At 38.0% G+C, this 25,238-nt stretch overlaps 1 protein-coding gene across 22 annotated transcripts in view; it reads left to right on the top strand.

Moving 5' to 3' along the window:
• The window catches only part of plekha5 (pleckstrin homology domain containing A5), a 171,514-nt gene that overhangs the window by 119,991 nt on the left and 26,285 nt on the right, over window positions 1-25,238 (top strand). For 11 of the 22 annotated variants that reach the window (XM_088923954.1, XM_088923939.1, XM_088923935.1 and 8 more), the window contains 8 exons: window positions 682-786; window positions 2,830-2,902; window positions 9,633-9,733; window positions 13,499-13,614; window positions 16,026-16,523; window positions 20,902-21,382; window positions 22,033-22,116; window positions 24,685-24,804. In XM_088923954.1, coding sequence (XP_088780080.1) covers window positions 682-786; window positions 2,830-2,902; window positions 9,633-9,733; window positions 13,499-13,614; window positions 16,026-16,523; window positions 20,902-21,382; window positions 22,033-22,116; window positions 24,685-24,804 — 1,578 coding nt within the window. The remainder of the gene's footprint in view (window positions 1-681; window positions 787-2,829; window positions 2,903-9,632; window positions 9,734-13,498; window positions 13,615-16,025; window positions 16,524-20,901; window positions 21,383-22,032; window positions 22,117-24,684; window positions 24,805-25,238) is intronic. The other 11 variants (XM_088923933.1, XM_088923937.1, XM_088923955.1 and 8 more) reach the window with 3 other exon arrangements.

The raw sequence follows: 25,238 nt of genomic DNA on the forward strand, positions 1-25,238 counted from the left end.
TGATTAATTTTATTTTGAAAATTAAACATATGCATTTTCAGGTGATGGGAAATGACTCTCAAGGGATATCTCTTAATATGAAGATCCGTCTCTTATTTTAATAAAACTATCACAAAGGTTTTATTAAGTCATGCATTGTGGAAGACCATTGCATGTTTAACTTGATTAAAAAAAAAGACGCATGGTCTTGCCACACATAAAACTGTTTAATCAGTTTTAACTTTTAAAATGTCACTTTTTATAAAGCTTTTTTTAGATATCGCTGTTAAGCAGGCATTCCCAATCCTCTAAAAGCCCAAGCTGGAGTTTTGTCCATTTGAGTAGCAACTTGGTACACATCTACAAAAATTGATTTTTCAAAAACATGTAAAACAAAGGTGATTGCATCACGCCTTGATGAAATAAACAGACACATACATTTACAGCAGAGTAATCCCAGGGACTTCAAGCATTCAGTTTTCTGAAATACCCTGATATTATATCCTAATATCCTTAATATCCCAAGATCCTAACAGGTTATGAATCTATGTAGCAAGAGTAATTATGCACAGTAACTGAAGGACGTTTGACAGGTGATTTTATTATACCTGTCAAAATGTGTTGGGATCCTCTGTACAAAACAGTGGTATGATTGTTACTTGTACGAATTGTTAACTTGAGCCTTGCTTTTTTTGTTTGTAGCCCTCAAGATCTTCCAAAAAGGTTCATAATTTTGGAAAGAGGTCGAACTCAATAAAGAGAAACCCAAATGCACCCGTGATTAAGAGTGGCTGGCTTTACAAACAGGTATTTTAATCAATAGATGGGCTCCATTCAAGAAAAAAAAGTCATTGTGTGATTGATTTTGTTGTTAATTGTTCCAGAAAATTAAAATATATCTGCATTTCCTAAAGCTTACATATCATTGACTATTTCTGGGAGATATTACTTTTTATGTTTTAAATATGCAGTAAAAAGGCTTCCTGCCTAAGATGACTGCAATATGAAAAATGTGTGAAATGAATATTGAGTGCTTTTCTGACTTTTTTTGGTGTTGCTTTCTTGTTTTTTTTTCTAAAAGAAAAATAATCCATGTCTTTTTGTAGGTAGAAAAGTGTGTCAACAAAAAGATGGATAAGATTGAGTTGGTGTTCCGTTTTTTTTTCCCTCAAACCTTGGGAAAAAAATGTCTTTCATAACTCTTCCTTTTTCCACCTACACTTGCTTTTATGAACATCCTGTGCAGAATGTGCACTGCATGGCTTCCCTGTGTGTGTTCTCTCAAACTCTCGCATTCGATTACCATTTTAAATGTAAGTAAAGGATGTAAAGTAATGGTGCATTGGTAGGAGATCAGCTTGGCTTTTGCATGAGGCATGTCTTATAACAGCTCAAAATTAACCTTCTTCAGGAAAGCACTAAAACTTACCTCACCGAGCATGCCTGAAGTGGAAGCTCTTCAGAATCAATTCTCTAAGCAGCAAATTTAAGGAAAACAGTTTATTACCAATTCTGGATACATTTTCCGACTGTTGAATTTTCTCTAGCATGCCATGTGTTCTTGGTATTCTTCAGGATATTGCTAGCAGTTTTTCGTTTGACATGTCCTAATGATACGGTGATAACAGCAGAAGAAACAGAGAAGAAAAAAATCATGGCACAGCTTGATGTTTATGAAAAGATAACACAAAGTTGAAACTGTTAATATAAAATCTCTTCATGCCACTGGTGATATCCATTTTGATTTCACTCCTTTCTTTTTTTAACTGCACATACAAATAGGATTGGAAGAGATGTTGAATGATCTTTTTTTGTTTTTTTTATTTCCTTGAGCCTGAGCATTTTTTCACTTGTTTGAACTGAGAAATCAGAGATTTATCCGCTCAGACTATTTTCATTTAAGGTTATATACCTTATGATTTTCTTTGACGAAGGCTAGTAAGTCCTCTCTGTTGTGGCAGGTGAGCAGTCACAACATTGAACGAGTTGCATGCAGATTGGTAAATCACAACAAGTGCATACTTTTCCCATATTTTAGCAACATAAGCTTGATTTTTTCCATTTCTTTCATTCCCTTCTAAGACAAAATATTTTATTTAAGATACTTGGTTTACCCAGCAGATTAGTAATTTGAAGTTACACCTATTACAGAACATTTATCCCAGCCATTTATAACAATTTTTGCAGTAATCTAATAAGTAATTTTCACCACGTCTCCCATATTTTTAGCAGTATGACAACATTGATGCACCGTGCTTAAGCCAACATAACATTGCCTTTTGTACTGGACTGGGATTTAAAAAATAGTTCACTTCAAAGCTCAAACAAGGCTAAGGAACACAGCTTAGTTTTCCAGTAAACTGAAAGGAGGCACCCACTTCCCCCTGACTTCTCACACAACAGCTGAAAATCCCTTTGAAAGGTGTGGAGATTTACATGGGAGAAATTGTTCAGAGAGTTGCTTGTTTTTTTCACACATTGAAACATTTGTTAAAGGGGAATGGCTCTTATTTCAGGTATGGTTTTTGCGAAGAAGCTTCATGACAAGTGTTAGTTTGTTTTGGCAAAACAAAAAATATAGTACAAAAACAAGCTATTAATATCTTTCAAAGCATCGCAAGGTGGGTGTATTATTCCTCTTGAAGCACATGGATGAAGTAATTGGCATTTGCTATTGAATTATTGCAAGACAAAGTACCTCATATTGTTTATCTGAATTGCTGATGTTTTCCATTTAAAAATGTTGAAACAGAAGAATAAAGTGCCTTGTTTCTGGACCTTGTACAATGTTCCTTCTAAAGATCCAGAAGCAAGATGCTGGTGTCACACTGATTCTTCTGCCTTTTTCAGGACAGCACTGGGATGAAGCTGTGGAAGAAGAGGTGGTTTGTGCTATCCGATATGTGCCTGTTCTATTACAGAGGTAAGGCTTCTGCAAGATAAATGGCATTGCCAGAGCAGAATCAACACTGGGATTTGAAAGACGTGTCTGTGTGCGATTTCATCTCAGACCAGACATTGTATTGGAATGATGTACGGCTGACGTTTATCGGGTACAGCAAACCACTGTCAGATTTAACTGCCAAATGTGAAGAAAAAGATTTTTTGTCCTTCACAAACAGGGCTTTAAAAACTTCGGCTAAAATATAAAAGGTGGTGATAGTCATGTCACTGATGATATCAGTAACATTGTCATTAAAAATCCATACATTACTTTTCCACTCTTAGGGTGGAAGGGTTAGACATAAGAGTATAAGAGAATAAATTCATGTAGTAAAACTTTTTCTGAACTGCATTACACTGGAACTGAGGGGTCATTTTGTACCTATGATGTACCCATTAGATTTTTTTGCTCCACCATAGTGAATATCGGTACTCGATAATTCAGTAGGCGACACAATGATGCTTGCATATGTCATCAACATAAAATAATAGATAATGGACTTAGTGGAATGAAATTGTTAAATTTGTGTAGTGTATTTTTGTTTTCAGGTTTCATACAGTGTGTCAAACATTCAGGAAATTTGCTCATCCACAGAATATTAATCTTAGCCTGGTCATACTTGGAATTTTCCAATTGTTTTGTAATGTCTGTTGTAAAACTGTTGCTTTCACTGTACAGTATTCTGAATCGGTAAATACAATTAACACAGTGGGCATCTGACGTAACATTTAAGTGCTATACAAGCTCTACAGAAGTAAAGTTGAAAGGTGTTTTAAGGATCTTTACCTTTCTACTTTTGTGAACTGACCGAAATCTCTTGAGCAGAGACATCAACATTTAGATAAAATTTCTGAATATTTAAAACGATTGTGATTTTTAGAGAAACGGTGCTGATATTGGAGCAACTGATTTTCCCTCATATTATATAGACTTGAGACTTAATAGAATTGAATTTAGCCATAAATGAAAGAAATTAGAAGAATTTATGTTCTGTAATTGCTCTGACTGCATACACAAAAAAATAAATGAGTAAAAGCATCACTAGGATGTGAGGAAATACATTTTTAATTGGAAATGAAATGTGATCTGACTTCACAGTACACGGCAAAAACAGAAAAGGAACACTAAGCTCTTCCTGACATAGAGATCGTGCCACCAGAGGTCCAGCACTGCTCCTCAATGAGACACAAGGTCACTACAGGCTGTGGCACAATCCCAGTGGCAGCTGGGACTCTGTCAGGGGTCTGCTTGGGTCTTGCAGGATTTTCAGGGCTAGCCCAAAATAAACCAATTTAGCCAATGCACTGCACAGTTTTCTTTGCAGCCAGAACCAACAACTAATGGACAAGAACTTGTGCAACCATCACCAGCAGTAAACAGGCCAATATGCTAATTATGCCTGTACACATAAACAAATTACTGCTAATTATATATATATATTTTTATATTCAAGTAAATTTTAAAATATCAAAATGAAATCAGCATATCTGCTCGTGTCTGCTTTGCCTGTGTCTTAATCCAGCCCAGGAGAGTAATGACGCACTGGATGTGCTCTGTAATGCTCAGCTCTGCCAGACAGACGGCTGCACGTGCTGTTTCTTCTACTGTTTGCTTTGCAGTGAAACGGGTCGTTTCCAGTCAAGGGTCTTTGAGTCAGTGAAGCCGTTTGACAGTTGATTAACAGGCTTTCATCATAGCCTTTCTGCTGCTTTGTGACCCTGCTTTAAAGTCTCTGTTCATCCCAGTTCTTTGCAAGGCCACCTCCAGAGTGTATAGATCATGCCTTTCTGGCACAGCCGAGTTCCTGCTCCACAGCTTTAGTCTTTGAGTGTGGTCTGCCTCCATCGTGCCAGTTCCTCTTCATGTGGCAAAAAGGAACAGACTTCTTCAGGAGATGCCAAGTGTCTATTGAGGTTTTTGTGACATTGGATAGGGCCGAATGAGACTCTGTTTCCTTGAGTAGACATCCTGTTCTCCTCAGTGCAACATCGTAACACACCCCAAGAAGGCTTCACAGCCGAAAACGTTGTTTCCTTTCTTCTCTTTTCAGCATGGAATAAACTTCTTACTTGTTCCATCGTAAATTGATAATGTGCTTTTAACCAAAGGAAATGCATTGGGCACAGAAGCAGTCCATGATTTTTGTTGTTGTACACCTACTGTACAAGTCATTAGGGAGTTCGGCAGGATTTCTGTTCCCTAATGACACTGTAATTTGTTTTGTGTTTCTTGGGGATTTTTTTCCTATTAGATAAGTTTTCTTGGGGGGAGGGGAACGGTAAGAATAAAAGTTAGTCAACACTGGAGTCTCTCCATACTAGCAGATTCCAGATTTGCAGGTTCAGCGTGAAATTTCTTCCAATACAGATGTAAGTAATTAAAGTTTTTTTTTTCTTCTAAAATTGTGCTATTAATTTGTTGTGCAGAGCAATCATGCAGCTCTTTCATGTTCATTGCCTAAAGGGAGTTGTTCATCTATTTGGCAGACTAATGTGTCCTGAAAATTTTGAACGTTTCTTGATTGAAATAGCTAATTGCTGTTTAGCATTATCTGGGTTACAGAGCAGCTTTGTACCCAATGAAACTACTGGTCATTGTAGATATTGACAAAGCTGTTTATAGCCTTAACAGTTCAAGAACAACTAAAAACATGTCTACAAATTCCCCCATTAAAACATTCTTAATTGGTGGCTGTCTGTGCTTCCTGATAATGCTTATCAGTGATGAGTGCTGGCTTTATTAGATAAAGACTACATTTACACTGTTTTGGGGGGCTGGTTTCAGCTGTTTTGGTTTCTGTGGCAGCAAATTTGAGAGCCACAAACGAGGTAGTGGGTGTAGAAGTGGCTTTGGAGGTACAGTACATCACAGTGTTTGTAGCAAGAATACCATTACTGATGTTACACTGTTATTATGTATATGTGTTATTATTCAATGTGTTTTTATTTGCAAGTGTTATTAAGTTTTGAGTCTTTAATGCATTCCAATGCCTTTTTTTTTCAGAATTCATAGGAAACACCTGCACATTTCTTGTCGGATTATATCAAATGAAAGAAAAAAGATAATAGGATGGCTTCTTTTAGTTTTCCATCCATCCAGAAATATGCTATATTGCCAGCCTTGTTTGCCTTTTTTATTGCTTGCCCCCAGTGACTAGAAAAAGTGATTTGTCAACATTCAGTCTTATTCATCTTTGGCTTGATCAAGCCCATTCTCTATCTGTAGTTTTTTTTACTACCTGTGATTTATACTCTGTACAGTACTTGTCAGCATTAAACTTTATCTACTAGGTTATTGCTCACTCGTCTAAATTTTATCTACATCTTTTTGAATTTCCAGTAATACTTTACTTGAATGAGCAAAAAAGACACGACCTTAACTGCTTCATTAACATTATAAAACAACATGCAAAAAACAATTAGCAAAATAAAATTTCACACATACAGCATCTGCAGTCACTGAGCTGCATCTGCAGAAAGTGCTTGTCATTGCCCAAGTCCTTAATAGTTTTTTTTTTGTCTTCATCTGACTCTTTACCACAAGATTTGCTCTTAGCTTTTGGCTGAAACTCAACTCATTATGAACCTTTACAAATTATTGTACGCCTGTAATGTCACTTAATCAAATGGTTTAATAAACATATATCAATTGATATGGAATATCAAAATCACATACTGTATATGCTCTGACCTACCCTTTTCTGAATGCTTATTAAATGTCCCAAGTATCATACGGTATTTAAGTATAGACAATCGTCTAGTGTAGCTGTACTTATCATCCCCTTAAGGGAATTAACTAAACGTTTTTACTAAACACCCCTAACCTTACACGTATTAATAATTGTCTATTATTATTTATATTTTGTTACACTTTTATGACTACTGGAGGAGTTTTGTGAACAGCTGATAACATCTCTGGTTTCTTTTAGTGCGATTAGTAGAATACCATAAAGTCCTGTAAATTGGCTTATTGTTTGCACTTTGGGCGTGTGGAAAAAGGCTGCACAGCCGAAACGTTGTCTCTTTTCTTCTCTTTTCAGCATGGAATAAACCGTTACTTGTTCTTCTGCAGCCTTAGCTTGCTGATGCAGCCTGAACTTATTGTTTGTGCTTCTGCTACCTGTAACAGTCGGCCTCTTGTATGCTAATACTGTTCAATATGATTTTTTTTTCCTTAGCTGGGCATGCTGTTGAATTCTGCTCTGGCAACCACCTAAGTGAAATATTATTAATTTAATACATCAACCATTTCTCTTTGCTAGGCCACATGATTCCCATTCTCATTGCTTCATCTTTCACTCTTTATCTACTCTTGCAATACTGAAGACAACTTTTTTACCCTCATTTGCAATATTTCTAAAATATCCTTTTTTAAGATGGGCAGTTACTTCCTTTAACTGGATCTAGTTTTTTTTTATAATTTTATGAAGTAATTATTTTTCTTAATTTTAATTATTTGGGCCATGAATTTATTGACCCACTTTTGTGACATACTGTATATATTCTGTGCTTCAAGCAGGGTATTTTTAAGTTGTTGCTACTTATTCTTTACTGATTCCTTGTCTAACACATCCTGTTCTATTTGTCTTGAGGTCTCTTTCTTTCTTAATAAGCCTGTTGTAATTTTTATTACATTATTAATCTTTCTTTGAACTGTACATGTAGTTTCCAAATATACTTCAAAGCACACGGTTTTATAGTTGCAGTTCCCTAATAGTTTCCTCACCTCCATTTTCCACACTTTTGAAGAGGCATACAACTTCTTTTTCTTCAGATGGCATTGCTATTGGTTTTTCCCCAGCGTGTGTGAGGAAAGTTGAAATTTCCTGTGAAAACTGCTTTGTCCATTACACATGCATCCCTTATTTCATATTCCAATGTTCAGAATATCTGATCTGCCATGTCGTCTGATTGTTTTACAAGTCATCACCCATATTCCGAGACTCTTCATTCATTTAGTGTAAATTCCCATTCCTGAATGCCCTTTTAGATGTACAGGGCTACCCGTACCAACCTTCCATCTTTCTTGTCTTGCGGGAACGTTGTCTGTCCACTGATGTCTTACCGTTGCCATGTACCATTTGCTCTCTATTGGTCGTGTTTCAACGATTCCAATTACTTGATAATCACAAGCTAATACAGGCTTGGTAGGGACAGGGCTGAGGTGATGGTAATGTTCTATTCAAAACTGCTTCAGTTCCTATTTTCACACCAAAAGTGTGAAACGGTAGTCACTTTAGAATGGTATCCAGAGACCAAGATTGTGGACCCATACAAAAGGAGTTGCATGGAATACAATACACATACAGATGAAAATTGTTTAACAGCAGGTCTGCACATGCAGTATTTGTTAGACTTTTTTTACAGAATGACAGCTGAGTGTGTGCATTAGATTAGTCATTGTCATTTTAGTATGAATATATAGGGACATAATTAAAGTATATTTAGCCACATAGCTTTATGAATTCGATAAGTGCACGATGTTTCATGCAGGTTGAGGAAACATGAACTATAAATTTGAGATGGGGAAACACTGAGCTTGAAGAAGCCTTCTATGAAATTGACCAAAGAGTCTATTATGGCACATTGTCATCTTCTGAAAAAAGTAATAAATGGGAAAAAAAAAATCAAGGAATGCTAAATTAAGAAAATTTAATACATGAGCAAATCCTCATTTAAAATATTGGATACAATTTTTGCCATCTTATTAAATCTATTAAACATTTTGCTGTTCAGGGATCAATCCAGAGAAGAGTTACTTGATCCAAAAAAGAACTTTTTTTACTCTTAATCAATGAGGGGACCTGATCCCAGTAAAGGCACAGAATAAAGGCAAAGTCTATTCACTGGACTTCGTTAGACTCAACAGTGAAACACCAACCAGAAATGAGACTGAAAAGCTGGCTTATGTCAAGAAACAGCTGGATGAGATCCCAACATCAATTAAGTACTAAAAACCAAAAGGGCTAGACGGACTGAATTTCCTCCTTTCGTTTGTTACTGTACCTTTCTTACATTCTTATTTTTTTAGAAATTATTTTCTTCACTCTGTGTATTTGACATTCTAAATAACATTGGTGCTTTGAATGCATTTTGCTTGCAGTTTTGGAGCTTTCCTTTGTATAGAATGGCATTTAATTGGATTACAAGATAAACTTGAGAATTACACAATTAAGCTGCTTGATCTAATTAGTGATGTGCTGCTCGTCTTCTTTTTTTTGAGGAGGAGGTATGGACTGTGGAGTATTCCTGGAATAGAGTACAGCAGTATTATGAAATGCTGCGTATCAGATGCTGTGTTATTACAGAGGGTAGTTTGACTTTTTTTTTAAATCCTCTAAATATTTTACCTTCCATGTAGCACAGGTGAATGTAAGCATGTCTTGGATATATCTGCTAGTAAAATACATGTTTAGACGTTGTGGTCTTACAATATAGAAAGCAGCACTGTATTGTCTGTGCTTTCTGATTTCACCGATTCTGAAACATGCTGAATCTTATTTGTATGTGTGTGTGAGGAGGTTGTGTGTGGTCCCTAATAATCCTTTCTACTGTGGTATGATAAATGTCATTTTAAAGAGTTCAGATGAGAAAAGAAAAGCCAGATATTGATCCCATTTTTATGGACATGTAACTTGGACCGAAAGATGATAAAGGTTTTGCTTAATATGTAACACGTTGTTTACTAAAAATTATTCTTTTTCTTTCAGATGAAAAAGAGGAAGGTATCCTCGGAAGTATTCTTCTGCCTAGTTTTCATATATCTATGCTTTCTGTGGATGACCACATAAACAGGAAATATGCATTCAAGGTCAGTTCAAACAGTATATTTTAAATTGTTTAATGGTAATGCAGCATTGTGTGTATATTAGATTTAATCAGTTATACAGTTTAATTCATGTTTATTGTTAATGAGTGTTGGGTCTATTAAGAACTGAAGTAGTAATACTGTAGCAATATAAAACACTGTACTTTGAAATACAATAGTCTTAAAGAAAATGTAAAGTGTTTTTGCTGGTGTAAGCATGTCAGTTGGTAACTTAAACCTTTATTATAAAATCCGCAAGCCTTCAAAAACATGCCTATCCTCTGCCAGTGACATGTAGATTGTGGAAGAGCAGACTTTTTGGAGTCTGGTAAAGGTCACCTAACCACATTTTGTGCTCGGCTTCCAGCTCTGAATAAAAACAAATGTCCTTTTAGAGACCTCTCAGTTGTCTTTTAGGTCACATAAAAAGTTCCTCTGGAATAAAATACACAGAATGAATAACTTTTGGAGTGGGGTGTGCAATGTACTGTTGATTGTACAGTAATACAAATTCAGTCCTGATATTGGCTCAAAACAGGAAAGGAAGGATAACAAGTTCTTCTTTGTGCTGTTTGTTTTACTGAACGTTGCTGTGAATGAGGGAAGTGCTGTTTTGGATTTGTTTTCCAGACGTGCATGAACTAGACTAGTTGTGGAAATATATTAAATTTATTCTTTACAATGCCTTGTTTTGTCTTTCATGCTGCTGAGGGATTGTAAATGTGTGCTGGGCTGAATGCCATTATAACATGGTAAGTCATACAATTTATTTTTCTGAAAACATTGTGTGATGTAACACTGTTTTGGTTTATTAAAATCCTATTGCATTTTAGGGTTTTATTGTTAAAAAACAGAACAGGTCAAATAAGAGGATATGTTGATTAAATTAAGAAGTACATTTCGAGCATTACTCAGTTTTACACTTTTAATTTTCAGCACAGTTAGCAGCAGGTTTAATTGGTATATATTGATACAGTAGGTTTGTACATTTATATGCATTTTGAAGCCAGTTTTGTTGCAAAAAGACTAGCATGGTGTATATACCATTTAGTGTATGCAACCAATAAACTAGATATTTTGGAAACCGCTGGGTGAAGCTTTTGAATCTGTACAAAAATAAGTGAGACAAACCCTGGGTTCATTCTTGTACAATCAATTGTTTTTGATTTGTTATTAGTATTGACATTTCTATTGGGATTGAAACTAAAATGAACACATACCGAAATTGCATTAAGTGAATCTATACATAAAGTGCTGTCGCATGAATGATGACTTTTTTAAATTGGGAATTTGTTTATTATAGTTGTTGTAAATCGAACATGCTGTACTTATGCGCAAATGCACCTGACCTGGAACACTTTAACCTTTTAGAAAAAATAAATTCATTGGACATACAAGAGTTTTGCAAATACTGTACCTTATATCCCAATTTCAGTTTAAAAATATTGAAACAACAATAAATCAATTTTGTAGGTTTTCTTATATTCTTTCACAGTGATCGGGAGTACTTAAAAAATTGTGATTCAGTAGATTCAGGTTTCGTTTCTAGCCAATACGAGGTAAAGCATTTTGGAAATCGGAAAATAACTTTTCAATATCCTGCATTTAATTGATCATATCGCAGATGAGACAAGCACAGAAAGGATACCCTAATTGCCATGAGGACAGCACCTCCGTGCTGTTGGTAGGTTGGAGGCTGCATTAAGACCATCACTGTCTCTCCTCACAGTTCACAGAGGTGTTCATAGCCAGCAGTTTCTAAACTGGCAAGGCTATGCAGGCAAACACAGTACACCCATGACAGGCTACAATCTGCGAGACCGTAAGACATGGCCCCTCTCCAAAATCAACGGACAGGTCCGGGAGTGATGGTCTGGCCAGGGGTGTGTAGAGGTTGCAGAACACCACTCTTAGTGTTCGGTGGTAACTTGCCTGCATGGCGCTACATTGATCAAGTCCTGGGACGGGAATTGTTGCCCTTCTTTTCGCTTATCCCCGAGGTGACGACGCGCGTCTCCATGCTGCTTGTGTCGCAGCGGCTTTTCTGATAAATGACAATGTGTGCGTTATACTGCAGATGCCATAATTTCCAGACTTGAGCCCCATTGAGCTGAAACGACGTGTGGCATTGTGTGTGTATGACAAGGTGCATGCTTGTCTGGGCTTTATAAAAGGCTAAGGACAGAATTGTACAAGAGCACATCTGCAACCCAATATAAAACATGTGTTGCAGATGTAGAGCTTGTAGTACTTCCAATGATTGCCACACACGGTATTAGCCTGCAGCTTTCACAGTAGAGACTGCTTGTCAATGACAAACGTTAATCAGCGTAATGAATAATTTACCTCAGTCGTGTCTTTTCAGTAAAATGTCAGCACCCGGGACAAAACATAATTTTCCTAATAACCTTTTGAATTTGTTGCCACTATTAATGTTAAAGTTTTTTTTGATGCTCATTTTAATTATTAGCTGTTTTCATTTGATAAGTAATACAAAGCGAAGTTATGAGTTCCCGTAGGTGGAGCACACTTTGTAGCAGTCTGCCTAAATGGTAATGGGGGGAAAAAAAAGTTTAGTGTAATGGATACATAAAATGTGTCAAAATGATTCATGCTTAAAAGTTAAGCAGTAAAGTGTATGTAAAGCTTTAATTACTTTATGAACTGTTTTCATTCGAAACGATGGATTAATGCAGCACACATCTGCATTATTATGTTTGGCCGATAAGTTAAATCCAATCTGACTCTTTATATTTGTACCTATTTTTATAGCAGGGCATTTTCTCTGTTCTCTTCCTAAGTGAAGTGAAGTTGCAAGGTTGCTCAAGAGCATGGTAGTTGTTGTTGTTGTTTGAACCCATAAGTTTTCAGTTACAGTTCCATAGTGTTAATCATTACTTTGCATTGCTGTCTCCATTTATTTAGTAATTTTATTTAACAGGTATCTGAAACTTGATTGCACTAAACTCTATTAACTAAGCACCAATTAAATATTAGTGTGATATATTGCTCTATAATCTGCCTGAGTTCCTAAGTGCTTGTTAATTTCTCTGCACACAACTTTTGGCCAGCCGTGCAATGTTGAATTAGCACCATTTGTGTCTTTTACTGCTTTGTATTTTACATTTCCCACTCTGCACTGCTTTAGGTTTTAACAGAGAAAAGATTTATAGTTTGTCACGTGGCATATTATATACCTGGAACATTGAAATCCAGTACATTTCAGGATAAATAACCTGAGAGTTAGGACCTGTTCTGCACCGTTATAGGTCACATTGTAACAGTGTAGCTCTTTATTATTTTTCCCACTGTAATTCGCCTTTATGATATTTTATCGTGTGACCTCTGTTCTTGTATGGTACTGTGCATTACTCTCTGCAGAATTCTAGAGAGAAATACAAGTCCTTACATTAGGACAGGTTGTACTAAATATTTATTTTTGGACAAGTGAAGTGACACCTTTCACTTTATTTCAGATCAATATCATTACAGCATCCAAATTAGAATTAAGCGATGAGCTACAATATGAACATTCAAAATAAATGGTAAAAAGAAAGCACTTCGCTATGTAACAGGGGCTATAATATACTATATAGTTTTTAAACAGTGACCCTTTTTAATAATTCTCATTTTAAATATTTTGATTTCTAACTGATCTATTTGAATTTCATTGGAAATAAGTCTTTTTTTATGTGGTTTAATCTAGTTTTTATCACTTTCCTTTTCAGGAACCAACTTCCTATGCATTGATCCTTTTATTTCAACCAGGCAACACATCCAAACATGCGGACCTATTACTTCTGCACTGATACAGCCAAAGAAATGGAGTCGTGGATGAAAGTGATGACAGACGCAGCTCTTGTGCACACAGACCCAATCAAGAGGTAAGTTCAGAAGAAGGCTTTTATACAAGGAACTGAGTTCTTGAGCTCACCAAATAGGCGTTTGGCTGTCCAAAAATGAGTGATGGTGCCTTCCTAAGCATCTAGAAATCCTGTAACAGTCCTTTTTTTCCCCAGGCTCTCAGGAGTTATTAGCTCATTCTTTTCCTTCTTTTTGTGTACCCTTTTGGTGCACAAAGAATTAATGTCAAAGGCAGTTTAGGTCCCTGAGCATATGAGTGTTTCAAACTCAGTATTAAGATAAAATTGAATTGCAGAGTTAATTGGCCAAACAGTTTTTTTTTTTATATAGGAGCAGTTATGGGCCTCATTTCACCAAGTGGCTTTGAACTAGTATGGGCATTAGAGAGGCAGTCTGAATTTTCTGGAAAAAAAATGTATACAAGTTGTGTTGTCAAAACAATTCTACGTACCAACTTAGAGTTCATTGACAAATAGAAGCAGCTGATACAGTATATCTGTATTTGTATATACAGCACGTATGGACAAAAGAACAAGAGGCACTTAAAAAATAAAATACTTCTTACTGTTGCATTGTCACTATAGTTTGGAATTCACTGGCCAAGCAGTTCTTGAATAAGAGCAGTTTGTTTTATGAGGCATGTTTTACTAAGAAGGTCAGTATCCATTTTAGGCTTAAAACCTGTTGCTGTGACACATGCAGTGCAAGTTGTAACCTGGTTTTAGTGTGATGAAATCTGCCAAGGTTTCAGTTTGATTGGTACAGCAAATCCTAAAATGGAGGTACTTTGAATTTCGAAAATAAACTCATCTTGGATTAATCAGATCCCTCATTTGGACATGTTAATTGTATTGTTACTGGGAGGATACCCACAAAATTTGGAATTAATTGACAGAACTTGTTTAAAGAGTAACTAGTGTTGGGGGGGAGTGTTTTTTAAGCAGGTGCCAAACTGATGTGTAAAGGATTGCTACAATATTTGAAGTGCAGAATTCTTGAGGTGCAGGCCATGACGTGATGAGTCCTGACAAGCTTCGAGTCCCTGTGTGTACCGGCTATCAAAATGAAAGATTGAATTCTGTGAGCAAAAGGGTTTTTTTGCCATTGAACCTAGTATAGTCCATCGCAGGACTCATACGCATACAGGGGACAGTTTAAAAACGTAGCATCTCTTTGAATTGTGGAAAGAAAAATGAGCACCCAGCAAAAACTCAACCAATCAACCATGTGAACATGCAAACTCTAGAGGTGCCCCAGACAGGAGCAGAATCCAGAACCCAGGAGTTGTGGCAGCAGTGCTAACCACAGCACTATAGTACTGCCTTTGTTCTTTTTTTTTCTAGGAAATTGATGTTGTCTCCATTGAAAATGTTTGTGGATAGGTTGGTTCAAGCAACAGAACAAGAAAAGGACATCATTCTTTATATTGTTAGAAACCCTGATCTCTTGAGGATTATTGTATCTTTGTCTCAGCTTCAAATCAAACAGTACACACCACACTAATGTTATGGTAGCAGCTAAAAATATTTCAATTGGTCAGTTGTATAAAAAAAAGAATGTGGCTGTCCCAGTCAAGTTAATGTTGCGTTTTATGTTTTATTCTCTTTGAATAGCTCCAGAAACCAAAATGTAAAGTTGAACTAATTTGCAGTGCATATGCAGGAGCAGAAAACATATTCATTTTGCCACTCTGCTGTACTCACAGGAGTCTCATGCTCTGAAGTGTTCTCATAAACTGAGCCAGGACGGCAGGCACTTAAATATAATGCACCTTAAAATGAGCTAAGAAAAACAAGGTAGGACATGAGCAGGGAAAGCCTTAGTTACTTTCCTCTAGAAATCTAACGCATGTAATGGGCTTTTTAATCACAGTGGTTGAACAGCAAACTAGGTTTTAGTTCACCGATTTAAGTAGATGTAGAAATGATCAGAATGTACAATGCTTGACGTGTTTTGGCATTCAACTATTTGATATCAGCAGCCAAACATCCTGGCTCAGAAGCTGCAAAGTGTCTATAAAGAAAAGCTTATGTGATGTGTGTTTTCTTCTTTATTTCATTTTGTAGCTTACTGCTCATCTTTTTATTCTGTTATGTGGACCACTTTTAAGCCCTCGTACATCAGTTATGATTGAATTCTGTTTCCTGCCCCTTTTTACTGATATGCACTGATCTTATGGTCAAGGTGTGTGCTGTGTTAAATACATATGGCTCCATTTTATGTTTGGAGACTGGAATTTTACTGAGATGAGCTCTGAAGGTCTAGATTATGGTAGAGGGCACGTTGTCAAGTTTTTGCTTGTTTTTCGTGCCTGTTTTTTGTGGCTTTGTTGTTTTAGCTTAGAAGACCTTCTCTGAGTGTGCCAATAAAGTTTTATTATGCAGAACTGTAGCAATCCTTTAATTGTTTGGGGTGTGTTTTTTCATCCCAGCAGACTGGAAAAGCCGAAGGTAGAGCACCGCATTCCTCCGGAGGTGAACAACATTGTGAACCACCGCGTGCTCACCAGGCCCGAAGTTCAGAACAACGAGCGCAACCGGGAAGTAGGCAGGTACGAGGAAAAGAAGCAGAAGGACGCGGAGAAATACGGCTTCCAGAAGGACGGAATCGAGAGGCCCCTGACGAAGATTAACAGTATTAAGCTGCAGCCAGCGGTGGCGGCGGCCGTGACCGCCGCGGTGACACGGGAGGCCGAAAACCCGCTGGCAGGCTTGATACAGGCGGGGCAGTACAAGCCCGTCCAGGTCAACGGGGCAGGAGAGCGAGCGGGAAACATAAGCCCAGGCGAGATGGGGAACGCGCAGGGCCAGAGGAGTCAGCACCTGCACCACGAGCCAGAGCGGACCATCCAGAGGACAAACTCCATGCAGCAGCTGGAGCAGTGGGTGAGGACCCAGAGAGTCCGGGGACAAGAGGATGAGACCAGAAGGTGAGGTGGCCCTGGGAGTTGTGATAATTACTGTGACCTCTTAACATTTTGTCATTAACAGCGACAGGGTGCCTTTTGGGAGCTGATGGATACCCAGTGCAAAGCATCTCTGTCCAGCAAGCATAGGGAATATTATAACTGTATATTCATTTTATGTTTTCATTGACGCGTACTGTAATCTAGGGGCACGGTAGCCAAGTGACCTAGACATCATGTCTTCCTGCTGTGGGAAGAAACTGGATCACCCAGCGAAAACCTACACAGCCAAAGGGAGACAAAATCCATAGAAATGGTGCCCCTGGCTGGAATCGAACCTCAGACCTCAGAGTTACGATGGCAGCAACACTAACCACCATGCTGCCCTCATTTTTTCCAAATTGACATTGTCTCCATTGAAATTGTTTGTGGACAGACTGGGTCAAGTGACAGAAAGGAAAACATTCTTCATATTATTGGAAACAGTCCTTTATAAAGCGGCACATATTCATCAGCATCAACAGCTTCAGCATATTCTTTGTCTTGGTTTTGTTTGGGCTCAGTTGCTGCTTTTCAAAGTTTGGACCTGTAAGCATTTTATGACTATTGTAAAACTTGCAGACAAGGCATTAGTGATTTGTGTTTTGTACAAATCGATTTATGCTGCAGGTGAATGGTGTCAAATTTGAAACATTTTGTTAACTGTAAGCGATTTAATGAGAACGTAGCTTTTGAACGTAGTTCTGAAATATGCCATTTATGAACAGAAAAGGCTATGTCGTCAACCCAAATCCAAAAGATATGTTCTTAAAGTGTCTTCTTAAAAAGACAGACCACGGATTTTATCACTTCATCCTAGTTATAAAACACAGAGTTCCTTTTTATGAGTGAATTGAAGGTATGAGTCTTTAGAGGCCATTCTTTCAGTTTTATTTTTCTTAAGTCGTCAAATCTGCATTAATTAAATTTCTTATCGGTCACGCTTAACAAAATGCAGTTTGTGTTAATTAAGTAATTAAATAAGTGCCATATTAGGTGGGGAAAAAAAATAACGAAAGTTCATGCAGGTAACATTTGCTAAGAAAAATCCCTTTGAAATACTCCCATTTTATTTGCGCTCGCCCTGTTGTGTGCTGTGTGCTTGGTGCTGGCTCCTTTCTTCTTCTTCCCAGCCTTAGTCCCAGACTGCCCTGGGGTCAGCTGCTTTGGCTGCTCTTCTCCACTTGTCTCTGTCGAGCACATCTTCCTCACTCACTTCACATACTTCCATATCTTTTCTCACACAATCTATCCATCTCTTTCTAGGCCTGCCTCTTCCCCTGTTGCCTTCCACCTCAAATTCCATTACCCTCTTTGTTACTTCCTCAGCGTCCCTCCTCACGATATGTCCATACCACCGTAACCTCGCCTCTCGCATCTTCTCAACCACATCCACCACTTGGTGCTGGCTTGCAGAGATTAATTTACCCCCGTCTCCTGAGGGCTGCTGTATCTCTGGTTCGGCTCCAAGTCAAGCAGTACACTGCAGTGTCATTATGGAAGGCACTGGATAACATTTATAATTGCATGAGGCAATTCTGCTGTATTTTATAGCAAAATCATTGTTTTTTATGGATTGCTTCTATTAAAGCAATGTTTGTTATGGGTAATAAAAAATGCCAAATGCATTATGTTTTTGCTAGGTATAATTTGTTCCAGTGTAATTTAAACAAGCCCCATGTCATTCCTGTGCATGAATATCCTAACTACTCTCTCCTGCCCTTACAAAGTACATTTTAGTTGAGGCCTCATAAATTGAAAATGGTCAGGAGAGGGATAATGGTTCTCTTTGACATGGGAGGGGAATGAAAAGGCTATTTTTAGGGAGCATGGTTAGAACAATTGTGAATCCAGATGTCATTTCTCATCTTGCATAGCAAAGTCAAAATGTTATTTTAGATGGTACCCAAAGACAAAAGGTCTGCTCAATGCCAGTATGATTGATGTTGTTTTTATTTTTGTGAATACACTATATTTAAATAAATCAAATGAGAGTGAGTCTAACCTACGCAACTTGACAGTTACTTTAGCATTACTGAGCTGATATTTATGAGGGTTTCAGGGCAAAGACAAAGTCAACCTTGTCCTAACTGTATTATTATATATATAGTTTGCAAAATGTGCTTTAATGAATTTGTTCTAAGCTGATTCCCTATTGCTTTCATTTTACTCTTTTAACCCTTGTATGGTTTGTCACTCACCTGGAAAGAAGGTTTGCAGATTCTCTCATTGAAATTAATAGGTTAATTCTATTGGCATCTCTTGTTTTCAGTTCCCACTAGGGCTCAAATATCAAATGATAAGTCAGTAATTGTTAGAAGAGTAGACTTGGAAGCATAAATCACAGTCAAAATATCTGCTTTATGCTCTAAATCTCATTGATTAGGTTTTAGACTTAATTGGAAATTAAGTTAATATTAACACACGTTATAAAAACACAAGTTACAAACAAATGAAGGCTGTTCAGTCCCATGTGGCCAGTTTAGGTGTTGATGGTTAAAAGATTCAAGGGTCTCATCCAGCTGTTTCTTGAAAGAGGCCAGGGTATTAATAACATGGCTGGCTGGCTTTCGTCAGATTCCCACTGCCCAGTGTGTAAAGAAGTGTGTCCTGTTCCCGTTCTTAAATGTTGTTGCATTTGTGTCCTCTAGTTCATGTTTCCCTGTTCATTCAAAGGAAAGCTGTGTTGAATTTGTCTGTGCCTTTGAGGATTTTGAACACTTGTATCAGGTCCCCTCATAGTTTTCCGTCTTCCAGACTATAAGGGTTCAGATCCTGCAGCCTGTCAGGGTAGAACATTCCCTTAAACCTGGAATGTATGTGTGCTTTTTTCTAATTCCAGGGCAGCAATATCCATTTCTTCAATGTTGTGACCATAATTGCACACAGTTTTCTGCATAAGACCTCAATAGTGCGTTATACAATTTTAACATAAGATCCCTTGAATTAATTTCAGCACGTTTAACTATATATCCTAGCATTTTGTTTGCATTTGTAATTGCTTCTCTGCATTGTCTAGGTGTAAATAATTTGTCAACATAAACCCCTACATTTTTTTTATGTAATTAATCTCTTCTGGTTCAGTGTTTCCCACTTTGTATTTATAGTTTGTTTTCACAACCTGCATGCAACGCATTATGCTTGTCTTCATTAAATGTCATCTGACAGCTGTTTGCACAGTCTTGAATGTTATCTAAATCTTTTTAAATTCATTTTCTGCTTTTGCAGTGTGTGCCAATCCTCCTTATTTGGTTTCAACAAACATGACTAGTTTACTAGCCTATTATCTAGATCACTGATAGATTAAGAAGAGCTGTGGTCCTAGTACAAATCCCTGTGGTACTTCACAAAAACATCACCCCAATCTGCATCTTTAACCCCCTTATCTGCACTCTCAGTTTTCTACCAAATCAATTCTTAATCCGAACACTTGAATGTTCCCTGAATGCCTACAGCATATTGGAATATAAAATGGAGGCTGCTGATTTAAGAATATTTGTGATATTGCCTAATATTTAGGATATTCTGGAACTTTCTTCCCAGCCATGTTTTTGAAATAAAAATCCTGGCTTCAGGAAATGGCTGGATGACACCCTAAAATTGGTAACTTTTTAGCAACCAGGTGAGTTAGAAGGGCCAACTAGCCTCTTTTAATTTGCCACTTGGCTTATCAACTAGCTGTACAAAAGTGGATTTGAAATAATCAGTTGTTTGCAAATATGACATAGCTCCTGTCTAAGCTATGTTCCCTTGTTTAATAACTTGCACACCTCTTTGGATATGTGCTGTAATAAGCAGATTGTCTCATTACTTACTATCACCTAATATTTAGTGTAATCAAATTTCTCTTATGGAGTTATTTTACGGGACAGGCACGAAAAAATAGGTCTTTCAAATATTCTTTTTCTAAGAAAAGAATGTGAAAACCATATTATTCAAACATGTGAGAGGTCTTGGGTTTAATGTTGCCTCAGGAAAATGAAAAGAGCTATTTCTAGACTTCCAGCTGGAGTTTTAAAACAATTTTATTGCTGTATGAGCCCCATTCAATGAACTCTGATAAAAACATTTGTGTTTATGACCTATTACCCGATACTGTCATTGCCACACTACAGATTCAGGTTTTTGTGTTTTTTTGTTTCATTTATTGAGCTGTTCAGCTTATGCTGATGAAAACCCTTGATTAAAATTTTGAGATTTTTTTATCTACATACAGTACATATCAGCAGATTATGTTGTGGAATTGTTGATTGTGGATCATAGGCACCCCAAAGCACAGAGGTGCATTTCAAGGAACAAATCTGACATTTCACAAAATGAAACCTAGACAGAAGCTTTGAATGCTCGTCCTTTTGCCTTTCAGCATTACCTCCTATCAGACGCTTCCCAGAAACATGCCAAGTTACCGAGCGCAGGTCATCCCACATTACCCAGAGGGCTACAGGACATTGCCTCGGAACATCGGCGCGAGGCCCGACAGCATCTGCAGCATTTCCCCGTCAGTGTACGACCGGGCCCTGGGGCCGCTGGGCCCCGACGATAAGCGCAGGTCCATGCGGGACGACACCATGTGGCAGCTTTACGAGTGGCAGCAGCGGCAGGTCTATACCAAGCAAGGCCCCATGGGAGGCTACGGCACCCTTACCAGCCCCAAGACCATGATCAATATTTCCGACCACGCGTCGCACTCCATTCCCCCATCGCCTTCCCACGGCTCCCTAGCCCTCTACCAGGGCTACTCGCCGCTCCGCTCCTACAACATGGGCTCCAGATCGGAAGTGTCCTCGCCCGTCTTCAGAGGAGACATCACCATTGACCGCCGCCACCGGCCCCACCTCACCAAGGTACTTCACACGAGAACTGGGCATGACGTGCTTTCAGAGGACACCGCAGGGCCTGGCGATTAACCTGTTATGGCAGAAGGATGTTTTTTTGGACAGTGTAGAAATTGCTACTGCGTTTACCGTTATTGAGACTATGAGCTTAGTTATTTTTTCCTAAGGATATATTAAATGGCTGGGGGTCTGTTCACGTCAAGCACACAAATATAATCTTTGTCCTTAATGCTGGCACCTGAAAGAAGAAATGTTAGCTTCAGGGTTTCATTATTTATGAAACAGTTCTCCAAAAATAAAAGGATTATGATGTCCCACACAATTACACTTAAATCTTTAATAAATGCGTCTCGTCCACTTTGTGACATTTTCAATAACGGGATTTTGGTTGATTAACACAAGGGAATAAGTGCTACATCGGCACTGTGCTGTTTGTTTGTTCATGGCTGTCCCTGGAGAGAGCACACTTTCACTGGCTTGTTTTCTCATGGGTGTTGCATAACTTCATATTTAATTTACTGCGTACGGGTTAAATAAAAGTGCACTGATGGATTCCTGTTTATGAAAGAGACATTAATACATATTTGCATCAAGTCATTGCTATTTTGATTTCAAGCGTGACAGTGACCGGGTACTGACTTTTCATTCTGCGCTTCCAGTATGCCTATCCACCTGAAAGAAGGTCAGTGCCAGCGGGCATCCCTGTACAAACCATCACTCCACAGGCCTTACAAGGCAAAACGGTATGTGGCAAATTTGTTGTTTTTCTACTTTCCTGTTTGCGCGTTAATGCAAATGCATATTCATCAAAAGTCTAATTATAAGGTTTAAGTGCTGTGTCTGCTTTCTTCATGCAGAGAATTACTTTTTATAATACTTGTGTGTTTATGTATGTGTACAGATCTGGAAGTAGTTCTTAGAAAGATGTGCAACTTTATAATTATCTTCGTTTTTAGAAAATAAATGATATTGTGGTTTTAAGTAATTAGGAACAGATTTAAAGGGAAATTAAAAATACTGCTGCTGGGGCTCTGTGGGAAATGAAGAACAGATGGTTTCGTTTTCTCTAGATGTTCTTTATTATTATTGTTAACAACATCATGGAGGTTTGGCTACTCCTTCTTGTTGCTCCTTAAAGCCCGTTTTCAGTTGTTCACTCTTTTGCGTAGCCTTGATGACTGTGTCCTTGTTCGTGCTTAATGTCTGCAAACAAGTCAAGAGGTGTACACTTCAGTGTTTTCAATAGGAAGACACCACATACTTTTCAAAGTAGATGTAAAACTGTACATGGGGAAAATCTTTGCTGTTTTTATTTCAGGAAGATGGCAGAATAATCTGAATTAAATGCTAATAGAAAACTATTCAGAAAACAAAAATAGCTTTCTAGTTTCTCATGCCTACTGTTTTGTAGTTTTAAAAATGTACATTTATATTGCATGTAGCTGGCCAGTGTACCACTTTTGCCCTTAGATTATAGATTATTATAAATAGATCATTTGTTCTGTCTCTCCTATTTACCATGTGAACTGGCTGATTATGGAGCTGTTGCTGAAAATGATTAATAGATGCATGTTCTCGAAGACATGTTTTTGCTGGTGCAGCAGTGCATGCTTTGTAGCTCCTGTCTGTTTTTAAATTATAAACTGCTTTAAACTTGAGGCGAAAAAGTCAATTTGCTAGATCTGGTTTGTGTTCTGATCCTGAGGATTAAAACAGATCCTGTTGCATGTCATTTGCCTGTCTTTTTTCTCTGTAAGGTGAAGATGTTATGGTAATACATCATTGTGACATAAAATCTGTTTCATGTTCTTTACCCAAGAACGGAATGGTTTAAAATTTTATACAACTTTACTAATTAGTAGATAATGTGCAGAAAACACTTTATCCTGTAGTTTTTGACCATTGAACCATTGGTATGCTCCTTAGTTTTGTAGCAAAATGGGTCTATTTCTACTTGTTCTTTGATTTTTTTTCTGTTTTTGCTTAGTTTTATATAAAATTATGCCTGTACAATTTAATGAATGACAAAGCGAAAGTGCATTCGTGCCAAATATTTAGATGATATTCAACATTTTGTTTTCACCAATTAATTTCAGGAACATTGCCACATTCTAAAATTAATTTGGAAACATGGTGCAGGCAACAGCAGAAAACTTATTTTTAACAATGAAGCCATTTTGAGCTGGGGTTTGATGTTTATCTTGGTACTCCGTAAACTCCTCTACATGATATGGGTGAGTCGCTTGTGGTCAACCGGGTTATGAAGAAGACACACCTTGAGGTGTTCAAGCTAGAGATTTTGGGTTATGGTAGAACTCCAAAGGGATGAAGGTTAAATAAAACCCCAAAAATTCTTTATTTTTTGGGAGGGGGAAATGTCTCCACATTTTATGTCTGCGGGTTCTTTCTACTTCTGTACTTTCATGTGGGGTTTTGCTTTGCCAGTGAATCTCAAGGAAGAAAACAGAAACAGCATTTTTTTCCCGTTAAGTTCTTTATTTTCCAGCAAAAAAATAATAAATTTCTGCATTCCCTTTTGCATTGTCTCAATTTGGTTTTCAGGCTTGGATTTTTTCTGGGATTGCGCACAGAATGAGATTGGTTTTAGCTAGGGTCATCTGATTCTGGAATTAAAACACAAGGGGTATCTTCACAAAAGATTAGCTATCGATATCAGACGCAGTGACTGACGAGGAGTAGGGCCGTGAGCAACTGAGGTTCTACTTTTCGCATTTTAAGTAGCTCAGAAAAAAAAATTGGAAAAAATAAAAAAGAATAAATGAGACTGTGTCTGGGTATGCGCTGCTCATATGAAAGCAGAGAGATTTCGTAGCCACATGATTTTGTAAAGGAACAGGTAGTAAAGATGTATTCCATGCTGAAAGGTAAAGAAGAGAAACGCAACGTTTTGGCTGTGAAGCCTTCTTTTTTGCACCGGCATTTCTTTTCTGTACCTTTCTCAGCACGGAATGACCCTTTACCCGTTCCTTTGCAGCCTACGCATGCTGACGCAGCTCCCTACTCGAATGTCTTATTTCGGATGTGGCGGCCACGTGAAGGGGGCGTTCCAGCTTCACGTGAGCATATGCCCATATGTCTTGAACTGTACGTGAGCAAGCGAGCAGCCTGCCATTAAAATACCTCAAGCCTGTTTATTGGAAACGCTGCTCTGTAGTGAATGGGAGCCGAGTGCTCCACCAGCACAGTAGGGAGCAGTGGCCCCGCCCAGCCCTGCCTGGCCCCGCCCAGCCCCATCTGGCCCCGCCCACCTAACCTGTTGTCCTCTCTGGCTTGTCCCCTGCGCTCTGCAGCCAGAGGAGCTGACCCTGCTGCTCATCAAGCTGCGGCGGCAGCAGGCAGAGCTGAATAGCATCCGGGAGCACACTTTAGCACAGCTTATGCAACTAAATCTCGATGCCAGCAACCCAAAGGTCAGCCAATAGGTGGTGTGTGTCGTGTGCCATTATCTTTCAGCCATTCATTAAATGGGATTTGTGCAACAAAGCATCACTGCAGTTGAGCTTGATCTGGCACTCCATTTCCTCTGTCCGATGAGCGAGGCCTTTCATATTCCTCCTCGTTTTTGTGCCAGGGGGAAAGCACGTGACGCATATGCTTTTTGGAATGAACCGATTACTATTAACCCTTTAAGAACATTTTAATCCATTGAAATAAAGATGTTGAATCAGTGTTGAAATCTAGAAACATCGACAAATTGCTACAAACATTAAATGTGAGCACTTTTTGGTAAACGCTTTGTTGAGTCAAAAGAGCTTTAGCACTTATACAAGACTCCTTTTGAAACAGAAATGTAATTTGTGTTTCGCAGTGACTAATACAATAAATTCAGTATGTTGAAGCCTGT

The sequence above is a fragment of the Atractosteus spatula genome, chromosome 8 (genome assembly GCF_055471065.1).
Source record: "Atractosteus spatula isolate fAtrSpa1 chromosome 8, fAtrSpa1.hap1, whole genome shotgun sequence".
Lineage (NCBI taxonomy): Eukaryota > Metazoa > Chordata > Actinopteri > Semionotiformes > Lepisosteidae > Atractosteus > Atractosteus spatula.